At 42.0% G+C, this 26,457-nt stretch overlaps 1 protein-coding gene across 4 annotated transcripts in view; it reads left to right on the top strand.

Moving 5' to 3' along the window:
- GABRB1 (gamma-aminobutyric acid type A receptor subunit beta1) overlaps positions 1 to 26,457 on the top strand; it is a 272,071-nt gene that overhangs the window by 194,538 nt on the left and 51,076 nt on the right. For all 4 annotated transcript variants that reach the window (XR_012668171.1, XR_012668172.1, XM_048848426.2 and 1 more), the window contains exon 5: positions 23,909 to 23,991. Coding sequence is in view for 2 of the 4 variants with exons in the window: in XM_048848426.2 (XP_048704383.1) it covers positions 23,909 to 23,991 (83 nt within the window). In the remaining 2 variants the exon portion in view is untranslated. The remainder of the gene's footprint in view (positions 1 to 23,908; positions 23,992 to 26,457) is intronic.

Below are 26,457 nucleotides of genomic sequence, written 5' to 3'. Positions count from 1 at the left end.
GAAAACAATGGGATTACACAGATGAAACAGATGGATCACATTCATCCTGCAGAACATCCCCTACAAGCCTGACCTTTTTTCCCCTGGTACCTACAGCCTGTCTTTGTCCCAGTCTCTCCATCCCAACCCCCACTCCTTATCCCAGTCCCATCCCATCACCCTTCAGTCCTCATCCCATTCCCACCCAGCCCCTTGTCCCAATCTTCTCTTTCACCACCTTTCCAGAACCATCTCATCACCATGCTGTATTCAAGAGTTCCAGCATTCCAACAAACTTGCTGTCCAGTACAAAACCTCAAATGCAACTTCATACTCTCCAATATCAAACACCTCAGCTCATCTGGCTGTTACACATTCCATGCATTTGGGAAGTTATTCTGCCTTAACATGGCCAAGAAGGAATCAAAACTGATAGTGATATTTGAATGACTAGGTTATATGCCCTTTCATGTAGCTCTTTATTTTCTCACGGTTTAAAAAGCGTGTGTGTGCACATTTACATATAGAGAGATATAAATGTACACACACAACATAAGGTGCCTTAATATCTAGAAGAAAGAATTCATACAGTGCAACTAGATATTTATAGACTATACAGGATTCTTTACATTTTGGTTTATATTTATTTTATTCTGAAAGAGACTTTTTCATAGTGAGCTAGTATGCTATGCTTTAGTATTTATGTATTTGAGAGGGTGTGCCATGTGTATGGTTGGGCAGATGTATGCTATGCACTGTATATACATTAACTATTTTGGCTCCATAGGACATACGCTAACTAGTTAGATGCTTCTTGGAGATGAAGTGAAGCGCAGTATAGGACAGTACTTTAGAGTACAAGAGTAAACAGAGAGAATATGTTGATGAGCACCACCCAGAAGCCTTCAAACAAATGAAAAAACAAAACCTCAGATTTAGAGCTGGTCAAAAAACAGAAAATCAGTTTCGCAGAAAATTTTGAACATGCTTCTGATCTGCAGGGCTTGAAACATCCATTTGGCATTTTCAGCACACAAAAGTGTTCAACATCAATCACAATTTCCATAAAAAAAATTAGAAATATCAATAAAAAGTTACTAGAACTTTCACAAGCTCTAGAAAACGTCAAAGGTGTCAGCATTGCTAAGTCTTATGTTGTTGAAAAAGACCATTTTTCATTTGGTCAGTATTTTTTTGTGAGAAATGTGGGTGCTAACATTTTCTTCTAAAAAAACTGATCCACTCAGGCACAACCACACCACTCTCTCCATACCCATGCCTCACCCATGACTGTTAATTGGCAAGCAGGAGAATCTAGTGTTCGAGGCATGACCAAATCACTTCTTGAGTGACCATGAAGTCATTGACCTCCTTGTATCTCACATAACCCCAGCAGTAAAACTGGGTAAAAAGCAGGATTATGCTTAAAAATAAAGAAAAGAACTGAGATTTGCTGTAGTAAATGGTGCATGGGCGGGGGGATAGGTGTATTAGGGTATGTCTACACTACGGAATAAGGTCAAATTTATAGAAGTCGTTTTTTTAGAAATCGGTTTTATATATTCGAGTGTGTTTGTCCCCACAGAAAATGCTCTAAGTGCATTAAGTGCATTAACTTGGCGGAGTGCTTCCACAGTACCGAGGCAAGCGTCGACTTCCGGAGTGTTGCACTGTGGGTAGCTATCCCACAGTTCCTGCAGTCTCCACTGCCCATTGGAATTCTGGGTTGAGATCCCAATGCCTGATGGGGCTAAAACATTGTCGCGGGTGGTTCTGGGTACATATCGTCAGGCCCCCGTTCCCTCCCTCCCTCCGTGAAAGCAAAGGCAGACAATCGTTTCGTGCCTTTTTTCCTGAGTTACCTGTGCAGACGCCATACCACGGCAAGCATGGAGCCCGCTCAGGTAACCGTCACCCTATGTCTCCTGGGTGCTGGCAGACGCGGTACAGCATTGCTACACAGTAGCAGCAACCCATTGCCTTCTGGCAGCAGACGGTGCAATATGACTGGTAGCTGTCATCATCATGTCCGAGCTGCACCTGGGCAGACATGGTCGCAGGCACTAAATTTGGAGTGACTTGATCAGGTCATTCTCTTTAGTCCTGCAGTCAGTCCTATTGAACCGTCTTATGGTGAGCAGGCAGGCGATACGGATTGCTAGCAGTCGTACTGTACAATCTTCTGCCGGGCAGGCAAGAGATGAGGATGGATAGCAGTCATATTGCACCATCTTCTGCCGAGCAGCCATGAGATGTGGATGGCATGCAGTTCTTCTGCACCGTCTGCTGCCAGCCAAAGATGTAAAAGATAGATGGAGTGGATCAAAACAAGAAATAGACCAGATTTGTTTTGTACTCATTTGCTTCCCCCCCCCCCCCGTCTAGGGAACTCATTCCTCTAGGTCACACTGCAGTCACACACAGAGAAGGTGCAGCGAGGTAAATCTAGCCATGTATCAATCAGAGGCCAGACTAACCTCCTTGTTCCAATAAGAACAATAACTTAGGTGCACCATTTCTTATTGGAACCCTCCATGAAGTCCTACCTGAAATACTCCTTGATGTAAAGCCACCCCCCTTTGTTGATTTTAGCTCCCTGAAGCCAACCCTGTAAGCCATGTCATCAGTCCCCCCTCCCTCCGTCAGAGCAACGGCAGACAATCGTTCCGCGCCTTTTTTCTGTGCGGACGCCATACCAAGGCAAGCATGGAGGCCGCTCAACTCACTTTGGCAATTAGGAGCACATTAAACACCACACGCATTATCCAGCAGTATATGCAGCACCAGAACCTGGCAGAGCGATACCGGGCGAGGAGGCAACGTCAGCGCGGTCACGTGAGTGATCAGGACATGGACACAGATTTCTCTGAAAGCATGGGCCCTGCCAATGCATGCATCATGGTGCTAATGGGGCAGGTTCATGCTGTGGAATGCTGATTCTGGGCTCGGGAAACAAGCACAGACTGGTGGGACCGCATAGTGTTGCAGGTCTGGGACGATTCCCAGTGGCTGCGAAACTTTCGCATGCGTAAGGGCACTTTCATGGAACTTTGTGACTTGCTTTCCCCTGCCCTGAGGCGCATGAATACCAAGATGAGAGCAGCCCTCACAGTTGAGAAGCGAGTGGCGATAGCCCTGTGGAAACTTGCAATGCCAGACAGCTACTGGTCAGTTGGGAATCAATTTGGAGTGGGCAAGTCTACTGTTGGGGATGCTGTGATGCAAGTAGCCCACGCAATCAAAGATCTGCTGATATCAAGGGTAGTGACCCTGCAAAATGTGCAGGTCATAGTGGATGGCTTTGCTGCAATGGGATTCCCTAACTGTGGTGGGGCCATAGACGGAACCCATATCCCTATCTTGGCACCAGAGCACCAAGCCGGCGAACATAAACCGCAAGGGGTACTTTTCAATAGTGCTGCAAGCCCTGGTGGATCACAAGGGATGTTTCACCAACATCAACGTGGGATGGCCGGGAAAGGTACATGATGCTCGCATCTTCAGGAACCCTGGTCTGTTTCAAAAGCTGCAGGAAGGGACTTTATTCCCAGACCAGAAAATAACTGTTGGGGACATTGAAATGCCTATATGTATCCTTGGGGACCCAGCCTACCCCTTAATGCCATGGCTCATGAAGCCATACACAGGCAGCCTGGACAGTAGTCAGGAGCTGTTCAACTACAGGCTGAGCAAGTGCAGAATTGTGGTAGAATGTGCATTTGGACGTTTAAAGGCGCGCTGGCGCAGTTTACTGACTCGCTTAGACCTCAGCGAAACCAATATTCCCACTGTTATTACTGCTTGCTGTGTGCTCCACAATATCTGTGAGAGTAAGAGGGAGATGTTTATGGCGGGGTGGGAGGTTGAGGCAAATCGCCTGGCTGCTGGTTATGCGCAGCCAGACACCAGGGCGGTTAGAAGAGCACAGGAGGGCGCGGTACGCATCAGAGAAGCTTTGAAAACCAGTTTCATGACTGGCCAGGCTACGGTGTGAAAGTTTTGTTTGTTTCTCCTTGATGAAACCCCCCGCCCCTTGGTTCACTCTACTTCCCTACAAGCTAACCACCCTCCCCTCCTCCCTTTAATCATTGCTTGCAGAGGCAATAAAGTCATTGTTGCTTCACATTCATGCATTCTTTATTCATTCAACACACAAATAGGGGGATGACTACCAAGGTAGACCAGGAGAGGTGCTGGAGGAAGGAAGGAAAATGCCAGACAGCACTTTAAAAGTTTACAACTTTAAAATTTATTGAATGCCAGCCTTCTTTTTTTTTGAGCAATCCTCTGTGGCGGAATGGCTGGTTGGCCAGTGGCCCCCCCACCGCGTTCTTGGGCGTCTGGGTGTGGAGGCTATGGAACTTGGGGAGGAGGGCGGTTGGTTACACAGGGGCTGTAGTGGCAGTCTGCGCTCCAGCTCCCTTTGCTGCAGCTCAACCATACACTGGAGCATACTGGCTTGGAGCATACTTCAGCAGCCTCAGCATTGAATCCTGCCTCCTCTCATCACGCTGCCGCCACATTTGAGCTTCAGTCCTGTCTTCAGCCTGCCACTTACTCTCTTCAGCCCGCCACTTACTCTCTTCAGCCCGCCACCTCTCCTCCCGGTCATTTTGTGCTTTCCTGCACTCTGATATTATTTGCCTCCACGCATTCGTCTGTTCTCTGTCAGTATGGGAGGACAGCATGAGCTCGGAGAACATTTCATCACGAGTGCGTTTTTTTTTCTAATCTTCACTTGCCTCTGGGAAGGAGAAGATCCTGTGATCGTTGAAACACATGCAGCTGGTGGAGAAAAAAAAGGGACAGCGGTATTTAAAAAGACACATTTTATAAAACAGTGGCTACACTCTTTCAGGGTAAACCTTGCTGTTAACATTACATACATAGCACATGTGCTTTCGTTACAAGGTCACATTTTGCCTCCCCCACCGCGTGGCTACCCCCTCAACCCTTCCCCCTCCCCGTGGCTAACAGCGGGGAACATTTCTGTTCAGCCACAGGTAAACAGCTCAGCAGGAACGCGCTTCTCTGAGTGTCCCCTGAAGAAAAGCACCCTATTTCAACCAGGTGACCATGAATGATATCTCACTCTCCTGAGGATAACACAGAGAGATAAAGAACGGATGTTGTTTGAACGCCAGCAAACATACACTGCAATGCTTTGTTGTACAATAATTCCCGAGTACGTGTTACTGGCCTGGAGTGGTAAAGTGTCCTACCATGGAGGACGCAATAAGGCTGCCCTCCCCAGAAACCATTTGCAAAGGCTTTGGGTGTACATCCAGGAGAGCCGCGAATGCCAGGGCAAAGTAATCCTTTCACATGCTTGCTTTTAAACCATGTATAGTATTTTAAAAGGTACACTCACCGGAGGTCCCTTCTCCGCCTGCCGGGTCCAGGAAGCAGCCTTGGGTGGGTTCGGGGGGTACTGGCTCCAGGTCCAGGGTGAGAAACAGTTCCTGGCTGTCGGGAAAACTGGTTTCTCCGCTTGCTTGCTGTGAGCTATCTACAACCTCCTCATCATCATCATCTTCTTCGTCCCCAAAACCTGCTTCTGTGTTGCCTCCATCTCCATTGAAGGAGTCAAACAACACGGCTGGGGTAGTGGTGGCTGAACCCCCTAAAATGGCATGCAGCTCATCATAGAAGCGGCATGTTTGGGGCTCTGACCCGAAGCGGCTGTTCGCCTCTCCGGTTTTCTGGTAGGCTTTCCTCAGCTCCTTAAGTTTCACGCGGCACTGCTTCGGGTCCCTGTTATGGCCTCTGTCCTTCATGCCCTTGGAGATTTTGACAAAGGTTTTGGCATTTTGAAAACTGGAACGGAGTTCTAATAGCACGGATTCCTCTCCCCATACAGCGATCAGATCCCGTACCTCCCGTTCGGTCTATGCTGGAGCTCTTTTGCAATTCTGGGACTCCATCATGGTCACCTGTGCTGATGAGCTGTGCATGGTCACCTGCAGCTTGCCACGCTGGCCAAACAGGAAATGAGATTCAAAAGTTCGCGGTTCTTTTCCTGTCTACCTGGCCAGAGCATCTGAGTTGAGAGTGCTGTCCAGAGCGGTCACAATGGAGCACTCTGGGATAGCTCCCGGAGGCCAATACCGTCGAGTTGTGTCCACAGTACCCCAAATTCGACCCGGCAAGGCCGATTTAAGCGCTAATCCATTTGTCAGGGGTGGAGTAAGGAAATCGATTTTAAGAGACCTTTAAGTCGAAATAAAGGGCTTCATCGTGTGGACGGGTGCAGGTTTACATCTATTTAACGCTGCTAACTTCGACCTAAAGTCCTAGTGTAGACCAGGGCTTAGGAAGCAACAACTCCTGTGAATCACAGCCAAAGAAAAGGTTCACATGAAACCACGCAAACTGCAACCACTGAGGGCTAAATTCTACCACTGTTACGGCATATCTTATTCCATGACTAATCCCACTGAAGTCAGTGAGACTACTTGCAGAATAAGGTACTGCTCAACATGAGTAAGGCCTCATCTACACTTATGGTGATATGTAAGGTACCTGTAGCTACACGCCACAGTGAAAAGCTGGCTGTGTTCACACTGATGTACAGCTACATATGGCAGTGAAAGGCTCTGGCAGGGGGAAGCCACAAAGGAAAGGTTCCAGCAGCTCCTTGCAGCAGGGGAAGGCCCAGCAGCAAGAAGCTGCCGGACCCTTTCTCCACTGTTTCCCAGCTGATAGACCCTTTCACTGCAGCAAGGAAAGGCTCTGGCAGCAGGACACTACACTGATTCAAGGTGGCTTCTCTGAAATTCATTGCTCAGCTACTAGCCAGTGGCTGCCAAACACAGCATCCTCAGTTACACAAATCAGCCCAATCGCACATCCAGAGGAAAGTGCAAACACCACACACAGTTTAGACCCACGCTCCTCACAACTGGACACCACCAGAGAGAAGCATGAGGTGCACCTGAGCCAGGCCTGTAAGGATCCGCTCCACCCCACCACTGCATTTTCCCAAAAACTAAATCAAATCATGGATCACACATTTTGTTTCAAATCAACTAGACCTTAAATACTTTTTAAAAAGACAAACAGGATTAAAACATCACACAACTGCATGTGTTAATACTCTATTGCATTCTGACCTTAATCTACAGAGTTTAAAATAACTATAATGAAGTCCGTAGGGAGTGATTTTTTTATGTTCCAAAATTGCCATAACTTTAGTATAAGACTTAGTGTCTTGCCTTTATATGCACTCTTCAGGAAATTATTAGAAACAAACACAAGTTAAATAACATATTCAGTAACTTCTTAATACCTATCATGGTGCATTCTATTGTTAGTAATTCAAAACCATAATCCTGCCTCCTACTTATATTTGACAGACAGGGAAATAGTAAAAAATTGTGTTGAACTATTAAATTATTGGAAAGGTTTCCATGCCAACCATGAGAGTTTGGAACATTTAGTTCACTTCTCTTTAAAAATAACCATTCTGTATATTCAGTAAAGGCTTAGCGATAGTGGATCTCTCCTTTCCAAACCATTTCTAATGGCTAGAAAACTGGCTCACTCCCCACATTGAAAAAACCTACAGGAGCAGACCAGAAAAGCAGGAAACTGAAGTGGCTCTTGGCTCAATGTGGTTCCGCTGGCCCCTTTCTCTCTGGCAGCATGATTCCTGCAGGAGTCATGCTGCCATTGACAAGTTCTACCCTGTGGATGCTACGCAGTGAGCCATAGTGTATATCTACACTTGGAGCTAGGGGTGTGATTCACAGTTTGAGAAGACATACCCATACTAAAAGAAAAGGAGTACTTGTGGCACCCTTGAGACTAACAAATTTATTTCTGATTGAGCAAGTGTGCTAAAAATAGAGTGTAGCTATGGGCAGTGGCAGGAGGGGCTAAGCTAATTCAAGTGTGTCTCCTCAAACTGGCAATCACACACCCCGGCTCTATTCTCTTCTCATAGACTCAGACTTTAAGACCAGGACCATCATGATCACCTAGCCTGAACTCCTGCACATCTCAGGCCACACCCATTCCTACAATAGGCCCACAACATCTGGCTGAGTTCCTAAAGTCCTCTAATCTTGGTTTTAAAACATCAAGTTACACACAACCCACCATTTACTCTATTTCAAACCAGCAAATGACCTAAGTTCCATGCTGCAGAAGAAGGCAAAACCTGCCCCTGGGTCTCTGGCAATCTGACCTGGGGGGAAATTCTTTCGTGACCCCAAATATGGCAACCAGTTGGACCCTGAGGATGTGGATGAGACTCAGCAGACAGACAGACATCTGGGAAAGAACTCTCTGCAGTAACTCTGAACCCTCCCATCTCCAGCCACTGGAGATATTTGCTAACAGTAGTTGCCGATAGGCCATACGCCGTGGTAGGCAACCTCATCATACCATCAAACTCAGTCTTGAAACAGGTTCAGTGTTTTGCCCCCACTACTCCCTTTGGAAGGCTGATCTAGAACTTCACTCCTCTGATGGCTAGAAACCTTCATCTAATTTCAAGCCTAATCGTGTTGGTGGCCAATTTATATTCATTTGTTCTTGTGCCAACATTGGCCCTTAACTTAAAGAAGTTCTCTCCCTTTTTGGTGTTTATCCCTCTGATGTATTTAAAGAGAGCAATTGTATCTCCCCTCAACCTTTCTTTGTTAGACTAAACAAGCCAAGCTCCTTAAGTCTCCTCTCCTAAGAGAGATTCTCTATTCCTTTGATCATCCTAGTAGCCCTTCTCTGCACCTGTTCCAGTTTGAATTCAGCTTTCTCAAATATGGGACACCAAGTCCTGCTCCCAAAGCCCCAGGGAACCTGAGGGAAGGGGCTTCTACAGGTTGCAAGGGAGAGTGGATAGTGAAGGCTCAGAGGCAGCTTTTCTCACTACAGCTGGTCAGAATATCTGTGGTGAAATAAAGTTTTTCTGTTTTGTTGAAGCTGAAAGTTTTTGGAGGCATCAGTATCAACAGAGTTTTCATCAGCGCAGGGAGTGACAGAGCCTCTCTCTTGCACTGTACTGTCCAGTGATTAGGGCCCTGGGATGTGGGAGACCCAGATTCATGTCCCTGCTCTGCCTGATATAGAGTGATCTGGGATGAAAAATTCTGATTTGAAGTAGGCAGAGCATGGTCTTGAACCTTGGTGTCCCACATTCCCAGGTGATGCCCTAACCACTATGTCACATTCACACCCTGCTGTTTCCTGAATCAAAAAGCTCAGGTTTTGGTTAAAAGATGGACACTTTGCTGGCTTGGAGCCACAATACATAGGGCGTGGGGATGGAGGCGAGCTGAGTAACTTAACAGGGGGGGTGAGGGGGAAATGCTCTTGGGAGAGCTATTTTTACTTTGTTTCAGCTGCAGTTTTAAAATCCAATTTGGACTGTCTTGAGCTAGATGATGAGGCCTGGGCAGATTACTACTGGGATGTTTGATGAAAGAAGTGAGTTTTGAAGAAGGAGAGTGAATATCACCAACTGGCACAGGAAGGGGGGGAAACGGTTTAAGATACCCAGGGGAAAGGTCATGGAGTTGTGAACTCAAGGAGAGAAGGGGGGTATCAAGGTGCACAAAGATAGAGCATAAGATGAGCAAGAGGATATAGTAGGAGATAAAGGCAGAGATGGTGGGAGGAATTAGCAAAAAGCTTGATGTTGAAGATGAGGTATTTATGAAAAAGGAGGCTGAAAGCCTCCAAGGGAGAAGAGACGTGATCAGAGTCATTGGAGCTCTCCTTAAGTATACAATGCAGGTGTTTGTTTTCCCTTTGTACAGCCTCAGAAAGGTCTCCAACATACACCTATTTGCAGACTTTTAATGTAGTTAAACTCAAACCTCTTCCCAGTAACACTCCAGACACAGCCACAAGTAGGAGTGGAAGCCTCCTGTGATACTGGAGCAGTCCCTAAACAAGTCCATCCACGATTCCTCCCAGTGAAATAGGAGATCAGGGCATGATCACTTGCTCCCAAGATCTCAAGCAATTTCAAATGGGGGTTGAACTGCTAATACTGCACCTCCCTTCTCCAAGAATGAGTTTTCCCCAAGATTTCTCACTCCCAATGGGTTGGCCCAGGTCCTCTCAACCCAAAGATCTCCTGCACTTCCAGAGAGTGGCTGGCTGAGGGTGCAGGTTGGACTATTATCTGTTTTGTTATCCCTGGCCTCCATTTATTGGCTCCAGGATTTACCCTTAAATCCCCATATCACCACAAGACTGGGTTCCATGTGTCAGATTATTTAATTAAATTCCATATGTAAGAGGGAATAAAGATTCTAGCTCACGAAAGCATATGCTCAAATAAATTGGTTAGTCTCTAAGGTGCCACAAGTACTCCTTTACTTTTTGAAGAGATACAATACACACAAATTAACAACGTTCATTACTTTTATTATTTCCCTTTAACATTAACAGTAAAAACCCAAAGGTCACATTTGAAACCACTACCACAGACAAGAAAGCAGGTTGTGATCAAGGATAGATTTTAACTTTAGTTAAAAATGAGATCTCTATTAACACATATGTTAACCCTTTATGCTTAATCTGTCCCAGTTTGTATTCAGCTCAAACACTCAGGTTTCCTTTCCCCAACCTGAAGAAGAGCTCTGTGAGGCTTGAAAGCTTGTCTCTCTCACAACAAAAGTTGGTCCAATAAAAGATATTACCTCACCTATCTTGGTTTATCTCCAGTAATAGTCAGACTAGATATGGTCCTGAGCCAAAACCCTACATCCAAAACAACCTCCTCCCTTCCTTCAACTATGCGAGGTATGGAACTCAATCCAAATGTTATGGCTTAAGACCATTCCAACATTTTTTGGTTTGCTAGCAATTCCAGAAAGACAGAAATACAGAAGCTAGCTTGCTTTGGGTAAAATGAAACATGTTTTGTTTTGATTGAGCATTTTAAATATTGTTTTAACATTAAAAGAAACTTTAAAGTCAAAAGTTGTTTTAAATCAAAAGAACCAAAACATTTCATTTCAAAAGCGTTGAAACAAAATGTTTTGATTGTGGGGGGAAGAGGAGGAATCTGGGTCTTTTCCCCAAAAATGAACAATTCAGCAAAAACATGAATTCACAAAATGTTCCCAGGGGCACTGAATCTGCATTTTTTGCTGGAAAAAGTTTTGGTGAAAAAAACATGTTGCCCAACTCTAAGTAAAGCTGAAGAGGGCCTGGTAAGGCCAAAGGGGAGGAACAAAATCTAACCTTTACCTCAATTGCCTAGCCCATTGCTGACCCTCGCCTTCCAAGCACACATCTGTAGACGACTAGCTAATGAGTAGCTTTTGTAAAGTTTAAAAAGAAGAACTTAACCATTTATTTGAAAGTTAGACAGTTTCAGTTTGTCACTGGTAGTTCTCATTCAGCACTTTCCTGCAGATCACTAGCATGCAACTAATGGAGCAATGTCAAGACTAAGGGCATGTCTCCACTTGCCATTTAAAGTGGAAAAAGTCCCTTTTTTGCACAAAAACCATGGGAGCATCTAAACTTGCCAATGACTTTTTGCAGTGAAACTCAGAAGTTTCACCGCAAAAAGAAAACCACCTCCACGAGAGGCGTACAGCTCTTACCGGTGATGCTTTTGCAGTGATGTGCAAGTGAAGACACATTCTTCCTGTTTACAAAGCTTTTAGCCTCCGCAAGATATCCCACAGTGCCTAAGTGACCACTCTGGCCAGCAGCTCTGCTGCCAGGTAAACAGACATCCACTCCTCCCCCTGTAAAGCCCCGGGAACTTTGAAACTCCCCTTCCTGTTTTCTTGGCAAGTGCTCACTTATGATCTGGCCAGGTGACAATGCCTGCTCCACGGAGCAAACAATCCCCTGCTTAGAGCAATGCTGAGCTACAGGAGCTGATCAGTGTTTGGGGAGAGGAGGCTGTTGAGGGACCCAAGATGCCCCACAATCACACACCCCATTCCCACAAGACCCATCGTCAAAATGGAGAGAGCTGCACTGTGGGATAATTGCCCTCAGTGCACTGCTCTCATCCGCGATGGAAGTGCTGCAAATGTAAACACTCTGTGATGTCTGTGGAAGTAAGTGAGTACACAAACCAGTGCTTTTCTTTCAACAGTTCACTATCACCAATGAAACTGACAGCACAAAAACTCTGCAAAGTGTAGACATACCTATACAATATCAAGATTCAGAGTTTGACAAACCAAATCCCTGGAGATCTAGCAAAAGTTCTAAGTCTTAACTTTGAAAGGGCCTCTAATCATTTCTGTACTTAATGATCCTAAAACAAGAACAGCAGTGACTTTTTCTAGCACATAGTCCTTCAAAACAAAGACCAGACACTTATGGTAGATTGAAAAGAAAAAGAAAGAAAGAAAAATAGCATACTAAGAAAATAATGGTCTTCTCTAATGCAGACTTTTGATATATGCCAAGAGGGTATCCATGATCCCCATAAAAAAAATTATGTTCCTCAAAAGGAAAATTATGAAAACATTTGTACACCCATCCAAATTCAGGATTATCACCCAAAACATATTCTGGAATGTCCAGAAAACAATCATCTAACAGAAAAGCAGGAATTTTCTGGATTAGGATCCATTTTAGAAGCACTAGATGCAAACTGTACATGGTTGAGAAACAAGATATTTGTCCCCTTACAGATTTAAGACACTTGAGTAATTTGCAATTTTTTGTTTAAGATTATGTTTTTTATTAAAAAGAGTTAATTAAAAATTAGTTGCATAACATAATAATTAGTTATGCAACTAATAGCTGCAATTATACAAAATATTTTACCTAATTATTACACTTCCAGATATGCAGCTCTGCTCTCACAAGGAGTGACTGTGCTAGAATTTAAATAAAACAAATGAAAAAGTGGAAGAGGATTAAAGACATGGCCATTGCTTATTTCATCTTTTCTCCAATTCTCCAAGAAAAGTATGGACTGCAAGGTTTTCCCTAGGGCCAGATTTTCAAACTCAGAAACACGAAATTGAACTCCTGTCTTACGCACATAAACACCCATTCATGCGAAGTGGCCATGCACATGTGCAGATCCCAGAGTGTGTGTGCAGACTGGGTCTCTGCAAATATAGGTTTGGTGCCAAATATATGTCTCCAGTTATGCAAGCCTAACTGAAAAAATCTGATCCACTCTGTATTATTGCCATTCAAAACTCAGTCAGTCCCTAGCAAATAATATTTTAATAATATATATTATTTATTTGTATTTCAGCAGCACCTAGGAGCAGCAGTCCTTTACCACTGTGCTAGTTGCTGTACAAACACAGAATAAAAAGGTGGTCCATGTCCCAGAGAGATCACAATCATGTTCTTTTTTGTCTTTAGGGTGCTCTTAGATCACATTTTCAAGCTTTTCTCCACAACCATGAGGACTCTAAGTGTACCTCTTTTTAAAATGAAAACTTAGATTTTCACCTAATCATCTGCCTCCAGGAGCTGGGGATTTAAGAAAAAAACCAATATGGCACGATTTGTGATAAAACATGTTGCCAGCTCTCTCATTATGTCAAATATGACAAAAGAGTGCTAATAAGTACTCTTATGTAGTTTCATTTGTGGAGGGCTTGATTAGCCCCTGGGTTACAACTGTTTTATTTAACTCATATGGCCTAGGCCAAAGCCCACTGAAATCTATTGGAGTCTTCCTTGACTTCAGTGGATTTTGCTTTTAACACTTCACTGTGGGCCCAATGCAATCAATAAAAATTATTCAAACTCCAGTGAAATTACACACCAGTTGCAAGGTTATTGACTTTCCTAAATACAGCTCTCAAATAAAGATGAAAATAAATCTTTAGTAGGGGGCTAGAGTGAAAATTTCTACTTTAATTCAATTCCCTTTCTGTCCAGATAAGATATGTCAGTGTTTTAATTTGGTGTGTAAAGTGTCTTGTAACAGTTTACACCTAACCCCTGAAAGATATATTTGGAGGACACAATTTTAGAGTAACAATTCAAAGTGAAAGGAAGTACAGTAACATTCCTTCCAATTAGTGACAGCCTCCCAGGAAGTGGTGTTGCAATGGCTGAGCAGGGGCTCAGAAGATACTTAGTACAAAATTTCAAGGGTGCTCCTAAATGTTCCTGCTTAGGCATCTACACCATTACCTTTCTACTCTTGCATTAGCCTTGCCAGTATTTTCTTTATCTATGATGTATAAGATGAACTATGAATGAGTTGTGAATTTTTCAGATCTTGGCACATGGGAAAGTCCACATGTCATCCTACATATGATCTCATTATTGTAGTTTATGCAGGGATTAATTGACAAGCATTGTTGAAGTAATAAGGAAGATATGGTACATTTATCTATCTATCATGCTTCACTGTGCAGACTATGGGCCCTGACCCTTTACTGACACAGCTAGCCCTTGCTCCCAAGAATAGTTCTATTGACTTCAGTGGGACCATTCACGTGGTTAAGTGTTTGCATGACTGGACCTTTCAGTGGCATCATTCAACTATGGTGTCAGTGAACTTGGGGATCAGATTTGGGGATAAACCAATGACTACAATTGACTACAAAATGACTACAATTTCTGTTGGGTACTAAGGAACGTTTGAAATTTTGTACTAAGTGTTTTCTGAGCCTCTGGGTTTACTTTTTTTTTTTTTTTTTTTAGACTTTAAATGCTGCGTAGTTTCTAATTAATCTTGCTTTGGGGTTGGAGAGGACTAACAAAACTAGAATGTTGGGCCACCAGCCCTCCCATCCTCCAGCTTCTCTCAGATTGTGCTTTACTTTTAGGCACTTGATTCCATAAAGTAGGGAATAGACTTTTCTGAGAAGAATGTCCATGTATAAACATGGTAACAGGGGTCAGATGCAGCAATGACTTTTATAAACAATTATCTTATTCCAAGCCAGTGCAGCTGATTGATTTGACTCGTATATTAACTTTTCATGTCCCTGTTTACATTTGACAAGAAATGTATTCCTCCTATGAAAGTTATTGGGTGTATGAGAACTGATGAGAAACTCAAAATGAATCCTTCAACCCAAACAACTTCTTTCAGCATTTCAATCTGCCAAAAATTTTTGAAACATTTTCATTCAGCTTGACCTGAAAAAAATAGATATCTTTTGGACAAGCAACAAAACCAAATGTTCAGTCATTCACACAGCCCTACTCACCAAATACTTGCCCCAAATCTACCTGACTGCTGGTTATTTTGACTTTGTTCATTATGACACCAATGACTGGTTCAGGACAGCAACATTACTTAAAGATAATTAAAACAGTTTTCACAAGTTTTTGACAAGTGGCTTTGGGTTAATGCTTATTCCACACCTTGAAAATATATTTTTTTAAAAATAAAGTTGTCTGGCATTGCAGGTGAGAAATATACGGACTAGAAACCCAGAGGGGAATGGGAAGGAAGCAAAAGGCACATGAAGGGTGGCTTAGGATACAAGAAATGGGATTAGACACTGGCTCCTAAACTTTACTGATTCATGAACCACCTTCTTAAAAAATTGTTGTGAAGTGAATGAATTGAACATCAAGCTCACAGACCCAGTTTGGGAACCCCTGGATTAGAGGTTACACTTTATATTAAGGTTCTATTTCTAAAGAGTTTATAAAAGGATAATAAATGATTAACAGACATTTTACTAAATGGTAAATCTATGGTGATAGATAGTTACAGAACCCAACAGGTTTTATGCACCAGTGGCTTACAAACATCTATAAGAACTTCTACTGATGCATTTATAACCATCTGTAACACATTGCACAAAACTTTCAAAAGTGCTTAAGTGACTTAGGAACCTACATCCCATTTCCACACCTGTTAGTGAGACAGGATCCTAAATCACTTAGTCTGAAAATTCTGTACCGTGCTTATAACAGCCATTATTCATTTATTAATCCTTTATAAGCTATTTCTAACTGTACTTTTCATATAATGTGACCAGACAAGAGATACTGAGGGTAGTTGATTTTGTAACCATATATTATAAAAATATTTGATCCGGCAAACTTCAATTAACACCAAGCATATGTGCAGCACATAGAAGTAAATGGGAATACTCACAGTGCATAAAGTTCAGCAGAGTCATGTTTTCAGGATCAGGGCCTATTATCAATCCTGGGGTTCTGGTGGCTATGAACAAAGTGCCCAGGCTTTGCTTTTGTAATGTATGATGTCACCAGATTCTCTGGAATTAAAGCCTTATATGAGGCATATATAGGTAAAGGATGCTGTTTTTATATTGTAAACCACATGTATCATTTTCTCTTATGCAAAGTACTCTATTGAGGAAGGAACAATCAGTTGCACACATACAAAATGGGGAGTGACTGCCTAGGAAGGAGTACTGCGGAAAGGGATCTGGGAGTCATAGTGGATCACAAGCTAAATATAAGTCAACAGTAGAACACTGTTGCAAAAAAAGCGAACATCATTCTGGTATGTATTAGCAGGAGTGTTGTAAGCAAGACACGAGAAGTAATTCTTCTGTTCTACTCCACACTGATTTAGGCCTCAACTGGAGTATTGTGTCCAGTTCTGGGCACCATATTTCAGGAAAATTGTGGACAAATTGGAGAAAGTCCAGAGAAGAGCCACAAAAATTATTAAAGACCTAGAAAACATGACCTATGAGGGAAGATTGAAAAAACTGATTTTGTTTAGTCTGGAGAAGAGAAGACTGAGAGGGGACATGATAATAGTTTTCAAGTATATAACAGGTTGTTACAAGGAGGAGGGAGAAAAATTGTTCGTAACCTCTGAGGATAGGAAAGGCAGCAATGGGCTTAAATTGCAGCAAGGGAGGTTTAAGTTGGACATTAGGAAAAACTTCCTGTCAGGGTGGTTAAGCACTGGAATAAATTGCCTAGGGAGACTGTGGAATCTCCATGATTGGAGATTTTTTAAGAGCAGGTGAGACAAGCACCTGTCAGGAATGGTCTAGATAATACTTTGTCTTGCCATGAATGCAGGGGATTGGACTAAATGACCTCTTGAGGTCCCTTCCAGTCCTATGATTCTAAAATTCTGCGTTTCTTGTAATAATTTTGCCAACAAGTTGTCCTTCTGAAACCCAAGCATAAAACAGGTTGTCTTAGACTTACATTTTAAACAGAAAAATTAAGCAGTTATTTCCAGAGATGAATCCTTGGCCTGATTCTGATCTCACGGCAGCGTGATGGAGTTACTCCAGAGTCAATGTGTACAGCTGATACAAGATCAGGAAGAGCAACTTTTCCCCTTGGTGTAAAAGTTCACTTTCAAACTGCAGTTCAGGCTGAGTTTTTACAGTGTGCACAAGAGACTTTTAAAAAACAAAAACGCTCGTCTTCCCCAGTTCATACCCTTATTCACATTTATAATTTATACTATGTTGGTTGAAAGAGGTGGCAAGAACACATTAAAATTTTATTCCTTCTTCTCCAAGTGGGACAAGACTTTTCATGACAGGATTTGTATCATTTAGCTCTGGGTCCTCTCTATATTTAATCGTTCATGCTATGTTAAACATTGCTTCTTTTTCCTCTATAGAGAGCTCTGAAGAAAAGACAACAGCTTTTTGGCAATGCTATTGTGGTGAAATGCTCTGACCAAGTATTAAGCAATAGCTACACTTCATGTTACTGCCTCTGTGTTTATTTTAACCCCGGTAATCTACACTGCAATTACACAGCCCTGCAGCCCAAGCCAGCTGGCACAGGCCAGCTGCAGGTTTTTAATTGCAATGTAGACATATCCATAGTAAGAGAGAGTCCCAGAGCTTGCCGTCTAAATAGAAACAGCAGACAAAGGGTGTAAGGGGAAATCAATCCAACTTTTACACACACAACTAATTCCATTGAAGATAACAGGACTAGTCACATGTGTAAATGTCCACAGCACCTTGCCACAATTCAGTATTGTCATGAGAGTTGCCTGTTCAATGAGATTTTTAGGGATAATCTTTCTGCCTACAAAATTCTTGCAGCTTGTCCTTTTCTTTTGTCTGATTGAGAAATACAAAAATTACATAGTTCTAATACAGTCTATTAAGCAGTACAATCTCCCTAAAGACAACTTGGGAAATTCTATGGAAAAATCAATTAAAACTATATCATAATACATGTTGCTTCATGCAGAGAAATTTGGTATTATGGTAATACCTAGAGTCTTCAGTACGGTAGGCATTGTACAAAATCCATAAGAGACAGTCCCTTCCCTGAAGAGTTTACCATCTACAGACAAGAGGGGGTGAGGGAACAGAAGAGGAAATAGGCACAGACACATGAAGGCATTTGACCAAAGTCATCCAGCAGGTCACTGACAGAGCTGGCAATGGAACCCAGGTCTCCAAACTCCCAATCCAGTGCCATTAGAACACACAACCTGCCAAGAATGGTTTTGCACAGAATCTCACATGCAGTATCCGATTCTTCTTCCACTGAAGTCAATGAAACCAGTATCAGTCCCAAACAACATTTTTCACAAGTCATCACAAACTCTGTACCATAGCAGTTCCCACATATTAGCTACTTATAAGACAATTCATACTTGTCTGTTATGCTAGCAGCTGTTTCCTTTGGAGGTAAGAGAAAATTGGTTATATTTATATTGGTCTTAGTTTTGGTAAAAACTTGTTTTCAGAAACCTAAGTATTGGGCCCAATTTCAGTTGACAATAAACTAAAACCAACAGAGCTCAGAGTGTATTTTCTGTCCTACTAACTCAACTAGACACCTATTGCAAGGATGAAATATGAAAAAAGGATGAAAAGGATACAAAAATTTCTGTATTATTGAATGCCTCAGTGTATACTGAATTAGCCATTTCCTGCCAGGGCTGGCATCACCGATGTCCCAGACCAGGAAAAACTGAAAGTCATCAACCTGAATAGCTTTCCATTCAAATGGGAGCACCTTCGAGCAATGGAACCACAGCAGCCTACAAGAAAACCAGTTCCACCCAGGTTGCCTGCCAGAGGCTGAAGCAGTGGAAAATTCCTAACAAAAAAAAGAAACAACCCATTTTAAAAGTGCATTGAACTAAACAGGAAGAAGGCCTTCTTATTCTGGAATAAAAGTATCCAACATGGAGTTAATCAGAAACAAGTCCATGTGTATACAAGCCCTCCAAACTGACACTTAACAACACAGTCTCTGGGAGATTGAGAGAACACAAAGGGGACATCTCTCTGAGCTGGGAAACGTTTTGACTGCTGAATCCAAACAAGCTGAGGGGAGGTTGCTGCAGGAATCAGAGGGGGCTTCATGATCAGGAAGAGAAGACTGAGCCAGAGAAGTGAGATCCAGAAGAGAGGACCTGGGACCCCTGAGGGCACTGACCAAAACCCATAGAATTTTCAAGAATGGTGAGGACTCTGAGGGAGGGAATTACATACTGGCATTTCTGATTTTTCCTAGATCAATGTATCTCCTGTGCTTTGTCTATGAGTAATTAATTATTGATTTAGAAATTCCTCTGCAAAGTGTGTGTCTTACTTCAACTGTCATGTTCCCAGAAGGGTTAAAATATAAATCAGAGTACCCAGGGGGGTGGAGCTTTGGTGACGGTGTATGGAGGGTCGCATGGGTCCTGGAGCCCATTACTTAGAAGTGACACCAGACAAGCTCTGTGCCCCGAAAGTATGTCTGAGAGGCCAGAGGCTGGAGCCTGTCAGAACCAGAGGAGTGTAGAAACACATAGATCCAGCACAAAAGTCCAAACACAGCTGCTTGGTGAGCAGCCACAAGGGGGAGCTCAGCCAGGACTGACTATTTTCTTGCCATTTTTGATTTTGTTTCTTTTTCCCTCTGATTCACTAACTGTTTTTCAAATTCTTAAAGTGGTTCATGAATCATTCAGCCTCAGTAGAAATGAATAATAATAAGCCCATTTTCATTGTGTTCAGTATGCAACTAATTACCTGAAAATGACTGCCTGGTATTGCATCAAGGATTGTCTCATTAGCATTCAGTGCTCCTGTTATAGCAGAAAGGAGGAAAGAAAAGAAGAGGAAAAAGGGGAGTAGAGAGCACAAAATCATTTTTTTACTGTGCTTTGGGCTGCTCATTAACCCTTTCCCACAAATACACCAAATGGTATGTACGATACCGTGTCTTGCAGGAGGCATGATAGAGGTTGCAGAATGAATGGTGTAGAGAAAGTAAGTCCAATGCTCTATTTACTTTCTCTCAAATTACAAGAGCAAGAGGAAATGCAATGAAAATTAAGGGCACCACATTTAAATCCCACATAAGGAGATATGGGTAAAAAAAAAATAACTTTTGAAATTCACTGCCATAAGTTACCACTGAAGCCAAGAATTTGGTTTATGCAGCAGAGGAAACCTACCTATTAAGCAGTCTCTTGCAAGCTCCACTCAAGCTCCAAATACAGTAATAATATAGTGTCTTACCACAAAAACTGCACAACATTGCTATTTCTTTATTTGTATTACAGTCGTGCTTAGAAGCCTCCATTAGGGATTGGGTCCCACTGTGTTAGGCACTGTACATGCATAGAATGAAAAGATGGTCCTTGCCCAAAAGAGTTAATTCTGCTTTACAGAGTAATTGTATAAAAAAGTTGCTCAGTGGAACATTTAAGGCTTATAGAATAATTGACCAACAACCATTATATCAGTTTTACAGTGGATTAGTTGCATTAACATAAAATCCTTGAAACTATGGAGTAAACTGGCATTAAAAATGTACTACTATTTATACGATGGGATTTTCAAAAGTGTTTAAGTGACTTAGGAGCACAAGCCCCGTCGTCAGTCAATGGGACATGTGCTCCCCTTGTCACTTAGGTGCTTTTGAAAATCCAACCTTATAATCATAAGAAAGCAAGTTGGCCACTATAGTGCTATGATCATTGTGTCATCCAGGAAATCTTGTATTGATGTCTATGGGTTGTGCAATCTTACTGAATCAATCAATCTACTGCAAATGAGCTAAATTAAGGCTGATTAACTGGGAACAAAAGAAATACTGTTTGGAATCTTCATAAAAAAGCATTTAACTGGACTAACACTAATATATGCAGTTATGTATAGAATTAAGTAGGAAAGAATGAATACCTTTTACTGTGCATTTTCAATGAGTCCTTTGGCATAAGGTTTCTCTGCCACAAGGATGATACAAACTAGCTCCTATCTTCACTGAAGTCCTTGACCACCACAATAAACACCACCCTATTAAGAGAAGCAATTCAGTTTAATACGCAAAATCATGTGGCTCCCAAAACCAGCCTCCCAGAAAGAATGCAGTTTGTTCAGAGCATATATTTGCATTGTATCTGAAACAGATAATCTGAAATATTCCAATGTATTGTGATGGTCTGACTCACATAACAATGCTATCTGCAATTAGTCCTTAAGCATAGAGTTTAAAACCATGTATATATATAATTTTTATAACTAAGAAACATTAAACACACTGTGGCACTAAGGTATGCAGCATATTGATAGTTGTAGCAGATTATTGCCCAATTCCAGACAGTACTTAAATTGTTGCTTAATTTACAGCACACCAGTAGTAAATTTCTGTATGTCTTCCTAGGTACTTCCATGGCACTTGTCACCACCGTATCTGAGTGCTTCAAAATTATTCATGAATCTTATTCTCACAATAAGCATGTTAGGTAGAGAGCTATTATACCCATTTTACAGATATTAAGGGTAAAATTTTCACAAGTACCTAAATCTCATTTTCAAAAGCGATGTAGGCATTTAAGAGCTAAAGTCTCACTGAAAGTCAATAGGACTTAGGCTACTAATTCACATGGGGTAATATTTTCAAAAACACCAACTGTCTTGCCCAAGGCCAGGCAGGAAGTCTATGAGCAAGTTTAGGATTTGAACCCCAATTTCCTGGTTTAGCGCAGTGATTTATCCTGCCTCCCATTGACAATACTCCCATTGGCTTCATGTGCTGAAAATTAAATACCTGCTTAAGTTCTCTGCAGACCTAACCAAAGTCCAGAAAGAGAGCTGGTTCCCCTACAATCATAAAAATGATACCACCAAATATACTCTGAAAGTAAATTACTGAATCACAACCCAAATGACAAACACTACGGACAGACAAATGATACATCAATGTTTTATTTGCTTAAAGAAAATGTAGACATAGACAATCCCATCTTTTCATACTACTTGCCAGAGAGATTTGGCAACACAAAAAGGGACAACTCGAGTGCTTTCATTTCACTGCTACCTTTTGCTCTTTTCCCATTTCAATTCTGTGCCAATTTCCTGTTTGGTAGCTCTTAGAAACATCTCTCCCCAGCTTAGAGATAAGAATTCATCCTTTCTGAACTACCAAACCATAAAAGTGAAAAATGGTAAAGGCCTCCTAAATCATCCTCTACACATCTCTATATGTGCAGGATTGTTCCCTCCAGTAGAATCACTACTGTTTTGTCTAGTCTCATTTTCAATGCCACAATCACTTCTCTAGGACTGCTTTAATTAGTAAGAAGCAGAATCTAGCCCATATTGTGGCTATTATCACAGAGAACAGTTGTTTGGAGGAGGACATGATATCTTTATGTTATAGTACATCATCTTTTGATAGCATAACTCCATTTTGGAGAGGTCTAGTCTATTTATCATAGACAAATGATGGAGTGATTTATGAAAGTATATGCTAGTTCACCATCTATTATTTAAAACTCTTCCTTCACTAATGTCATAAATATAAAGGGAAGGGTAACCACCTTTCTGTATACAGTGCTATAAAATCCCTCCTGCCCAGAGGCAAAACCCTTCCACCTGTAAAGGGTTAAGAAGCTAAGATAACCTCGCTGGCACCTGACCCAAAATGACCAATGAGGGACAAGATACTTTCAAATCTGGACCGGGTAGGGGTGGTGAGAACAAAGGGTTCTGTCTGTCTGTGTGATGCTTTTGCTGGGAACAGATCAGGAATGCAACCTTACAACTCCGGTAAAGTTAGTACGTAATCTAGCTAGAAAATACGGTAGATTTTCTTTTGTTTAATGGCTGGTAAAATAAGCTATGCTGGAGGGAATATATATTCCTGTTTTTGTGTCTTTTTGTAACTTAAGGTTTTGCCTAGAGGGATTCTCTAGGTTTTGAATCTGAGTACCCTGTAAGGTTTTTACCATCTTGATTTTACAGAGTTGATTCTTTTACCTTTTCTTTAATTAAAATTCTTCTTTTAAGAACCTGATTGATTTTTCATTGCTCTTAAGATCCAAGGGTTTGGGTCTGTGTTCACCTGTACCAATTGGTGAGGATTATTATCAAGCCTTCCCCGGGAAAGGGGGTGTAGGGCTTGGGGGGATATTTTGGGGGAAGACATCTCCAAGTGGTCTCTTTCCCTGTTCTTTGTTTAAAACGCTTGGTGGTAGCAGCATATTGTTCAAGGACAAGATAACGTTTGTACCTTGGGGAAGTTTTTAACCTAAACTGGTAAGAATAAGCTTAGGGGGTCTTTCATGCAGGTCCCCACATCTGTACCCTGGAGTTCAGAGTGTGGAAGGAACCTTGACAACTAATATTTAAAGCTTGGATGAAAATTGTTATAGAAGTGTTAAATATAAATGTACAATAACGGTAAGTAAAGATAGATCAGAAAGTTTTCATTTTAGGCGATACGCAATACATAGGTTATAAAGAAAAACATTTATAATATAAATTTGAAGAGACCTTAACTGCCAATCTTAAAATGAGACACCCAAATAGAATTTTCACTAAAACATCAGAGCTTCTCTTATGTGTTGAGCTGCAATTTTCAGTAAGAATTTTGCTATTGTATTTTAATATTCGATAAATTCTCTTAATGGAATATATGGTTACCAGACATACAGAATAGCGAATAATATGTAACTGTAAGACACAAAGAGCCTGGTGATGTGGCTAGTGGGTGTAAAAGAAGCTGCCCATTAAAACAGTAAAATATTTGGTCACAGATACCATACCAGGGACTTTTTTCATGAACCCATCTTTTTTCCTTCTTATAGGATCACAACTACAGCTGCTTGCATGATGGATCTACGTAGATACCCTCTGGATGAACAAAACTGCACACTAGAAATTGAAAGTTGTAAGTTGTGGGAGGGAGAGGGTTGACCACACTGCATCTTTGAATTGAAAATAATTCATTGGTTAAGTAAAGTCTATAGTTGGTCTACAACAGAATTCACAGCCCTATTATATTCTTATCAGTTTGGTTTGTGTATAGAAACTATATAAATGCATAATAAAATGAATTGAGTAAGATGAGCCACATTTAATTCACATTATTTTGCTGTTCCAAGACTATCAAATTTCTGTGAAGGTCTCTTGCCTAAAGGAGGGAGTGCTGTGTAATGGTTAGATCAGAGTCCTGAGTCAGATCTTTTGCCTTCTCCATCACCTACTCACCATAGTATCTTATCTTGGGAAAGTCACCTCACCTCAATTTATTCATCTGAAAAAGTAACACTAATATTAGCATTTGCAAAGCACTTTTAGAACCTCAGATGAAAGACACTATAAAAATGAGGTCCTGGATTCTATATCATTAAAGCCAATGGGAGCTTTGCCATTGACTTCAATGAGCATAGTTTCAAGCTCTGTAAGATTAAATTCTTCTTTCTCGTATCTTAATAGTTCTCTACAGATGGGAGACTCACAAAAACTCTATGGTGAGATTTAGTGAATGGTGCTTGTATACTCAACGTTGTCTAAGTCAATCCATTGTCTTCATAGAACACATTATCTCAACATATCTGATTAAAAACTTCCAAAGCAGAATATCTCAAATAGGACATTGCAGCAGTTTCTATGAAATAGTTCCAGTAGTCATATTATAACTTTTGTAAATTGACTGTAGTAATGTGTTAACCTCTTACTGTAACTAGTATTTGTTTCTACTTTTTTGTGAAACTCCCAGTGAGTGTCATAATACAGTAACTTTAACTGGAAACTTCCTTCATAACCCGCAAAGCTGCACATTATGATTGGCAGCTCTGCTACTTCAGAATTTGCAGTCCCAGCTCGCCATCTTTCTGGCACAAAACGCCATAATGACAGCTGCAGCGGCACAGGAGCGAGCAAACAGAGCTGTAAACAGGGGAGTTTGAAAGGGGAGTTTGTATTGTGGTGCTCGTTGGGGGTTTGCTTTTGCTGTGGGTGGTGGTGTTTTGGTGTGGTTTGTGTTTCCCAGATTAACAGGATTTAGGTGGGAAGGCTATGACAGATACAGAGGCAGGAGTGGGAGTGACCCATGTAGTGGAAGACACAATGAAGATGACTGGATGTGGAAGCTGCGGTATGATCCTGGAGGGGGTACCTGGAAAGATTTTCGTCTGCATGAAGTGCCATCTTATAGAGCTGATGGAAGGAAAGATCCGAGGATTGGAGATGCAGGTAGAAAGTCTGATTGAGTTTAGAAGGGGCTTCGAGTGGATTATGGAGCAAAGACATGAGGAGGCGGAAGAGAAAAGCTCAGACTTGCAGATAGAAGCAGGACTGAAGAATTCTGAGGGGAGACTGCTGGGTGAAGAAAATGGACAGTGGAAGCATGTGACTAAGAGAACCAGGCAGAGAAAAAGACGGGCTAGTGAAGGAGAAATAGAACTCAAGAACAGGTTTGCAGAGTTGGAAAATGAAGAAGGGGCTCAGCAGGTGGTCACTGAAGGTGGAAGGGCAAGGAAGAAGAGAAGAGCGGCTAGTCCTATAGGAAAAGGGGAAGAGTCAATTGAGACTACACCAAATATGAGCCCCAGGAGGATACAGGATGGGTTGAGGAGGATTACAATGGAGAATAGGAATGGAAAGAACCTGTAGCCAGAGGGAACAGGGGATAGACCGGAGAATTGCACCGTCACCAGGAAAAGGCAGGTCTTTGTGATTGGGGACTCCTTACTGAGAAGAATGGACAGACCTGTAACCAGAGCTGATCCAGAGAATAGAAGGGTGTGCTGCTTTCCAGGTGCTAAGATACGGGATGTGGACCTCAGGTTGAAAAGAATCCTAAAGGGAGCGGGAAAGAATCCACTGATCGTCCTTCATGTGGGAACAAATGATACTGGTAGATTCTCACTGGAACATATCAAGGGAGACTATGCCAGGCTGGGGAAGGAAGACACTTAAGGAAATCGAGGCTCAGGTGATCTTCAGTGGGATTCTGCCTGTTCCTAGAGAAGGGCAACAAAGGTGTGACAAGATCATGACTATCAACAGATGGCTCAGGTAGTGGTGGGCTGTAAGGAGGGCTTTGGGATGTATGACCACTGGGAGGCATTCATGGATGGAGGATAGTTCTCTCGGGATGGACTTCATCTGAGTAGGGAAGGAAATAGACTTCAAGGATGGAGGCTGGCACAACTGATTAAGAGAGCTTTAAACTAGGAATCTGGGGGAGATGGTTGGGAGATGTCCAGGTAATCTCCACACCAGATTTTAGCATTGAGAGGGAACAAAACAAAGTAAGAAAAGATACAACCATGGGTAGGAGAATGGACAAAAGGAGGAAGGGCAGTGTGGATACCAGTGTAATAGATCATACTGGCTGTAGAATGTCCAT

Source organism: Caretta caretta, chromosome 4, assembly GCF_965140235.1.
Source record: "Caretta caretta isolate rCarCar2 chromosome 4, rCarCar1.hap1, whole genome shotgun sequence".
Classification (NCBI taxonomy): Eukaryota; Metazoa; Chordata; order Testudines; family Cheloniidae; genus Caretta; species Caretta caretta.
Note: the sequence above shows the minus strand (reverse complement) of the source record. Positions and strands in the feature narration are given on the sequence as shown.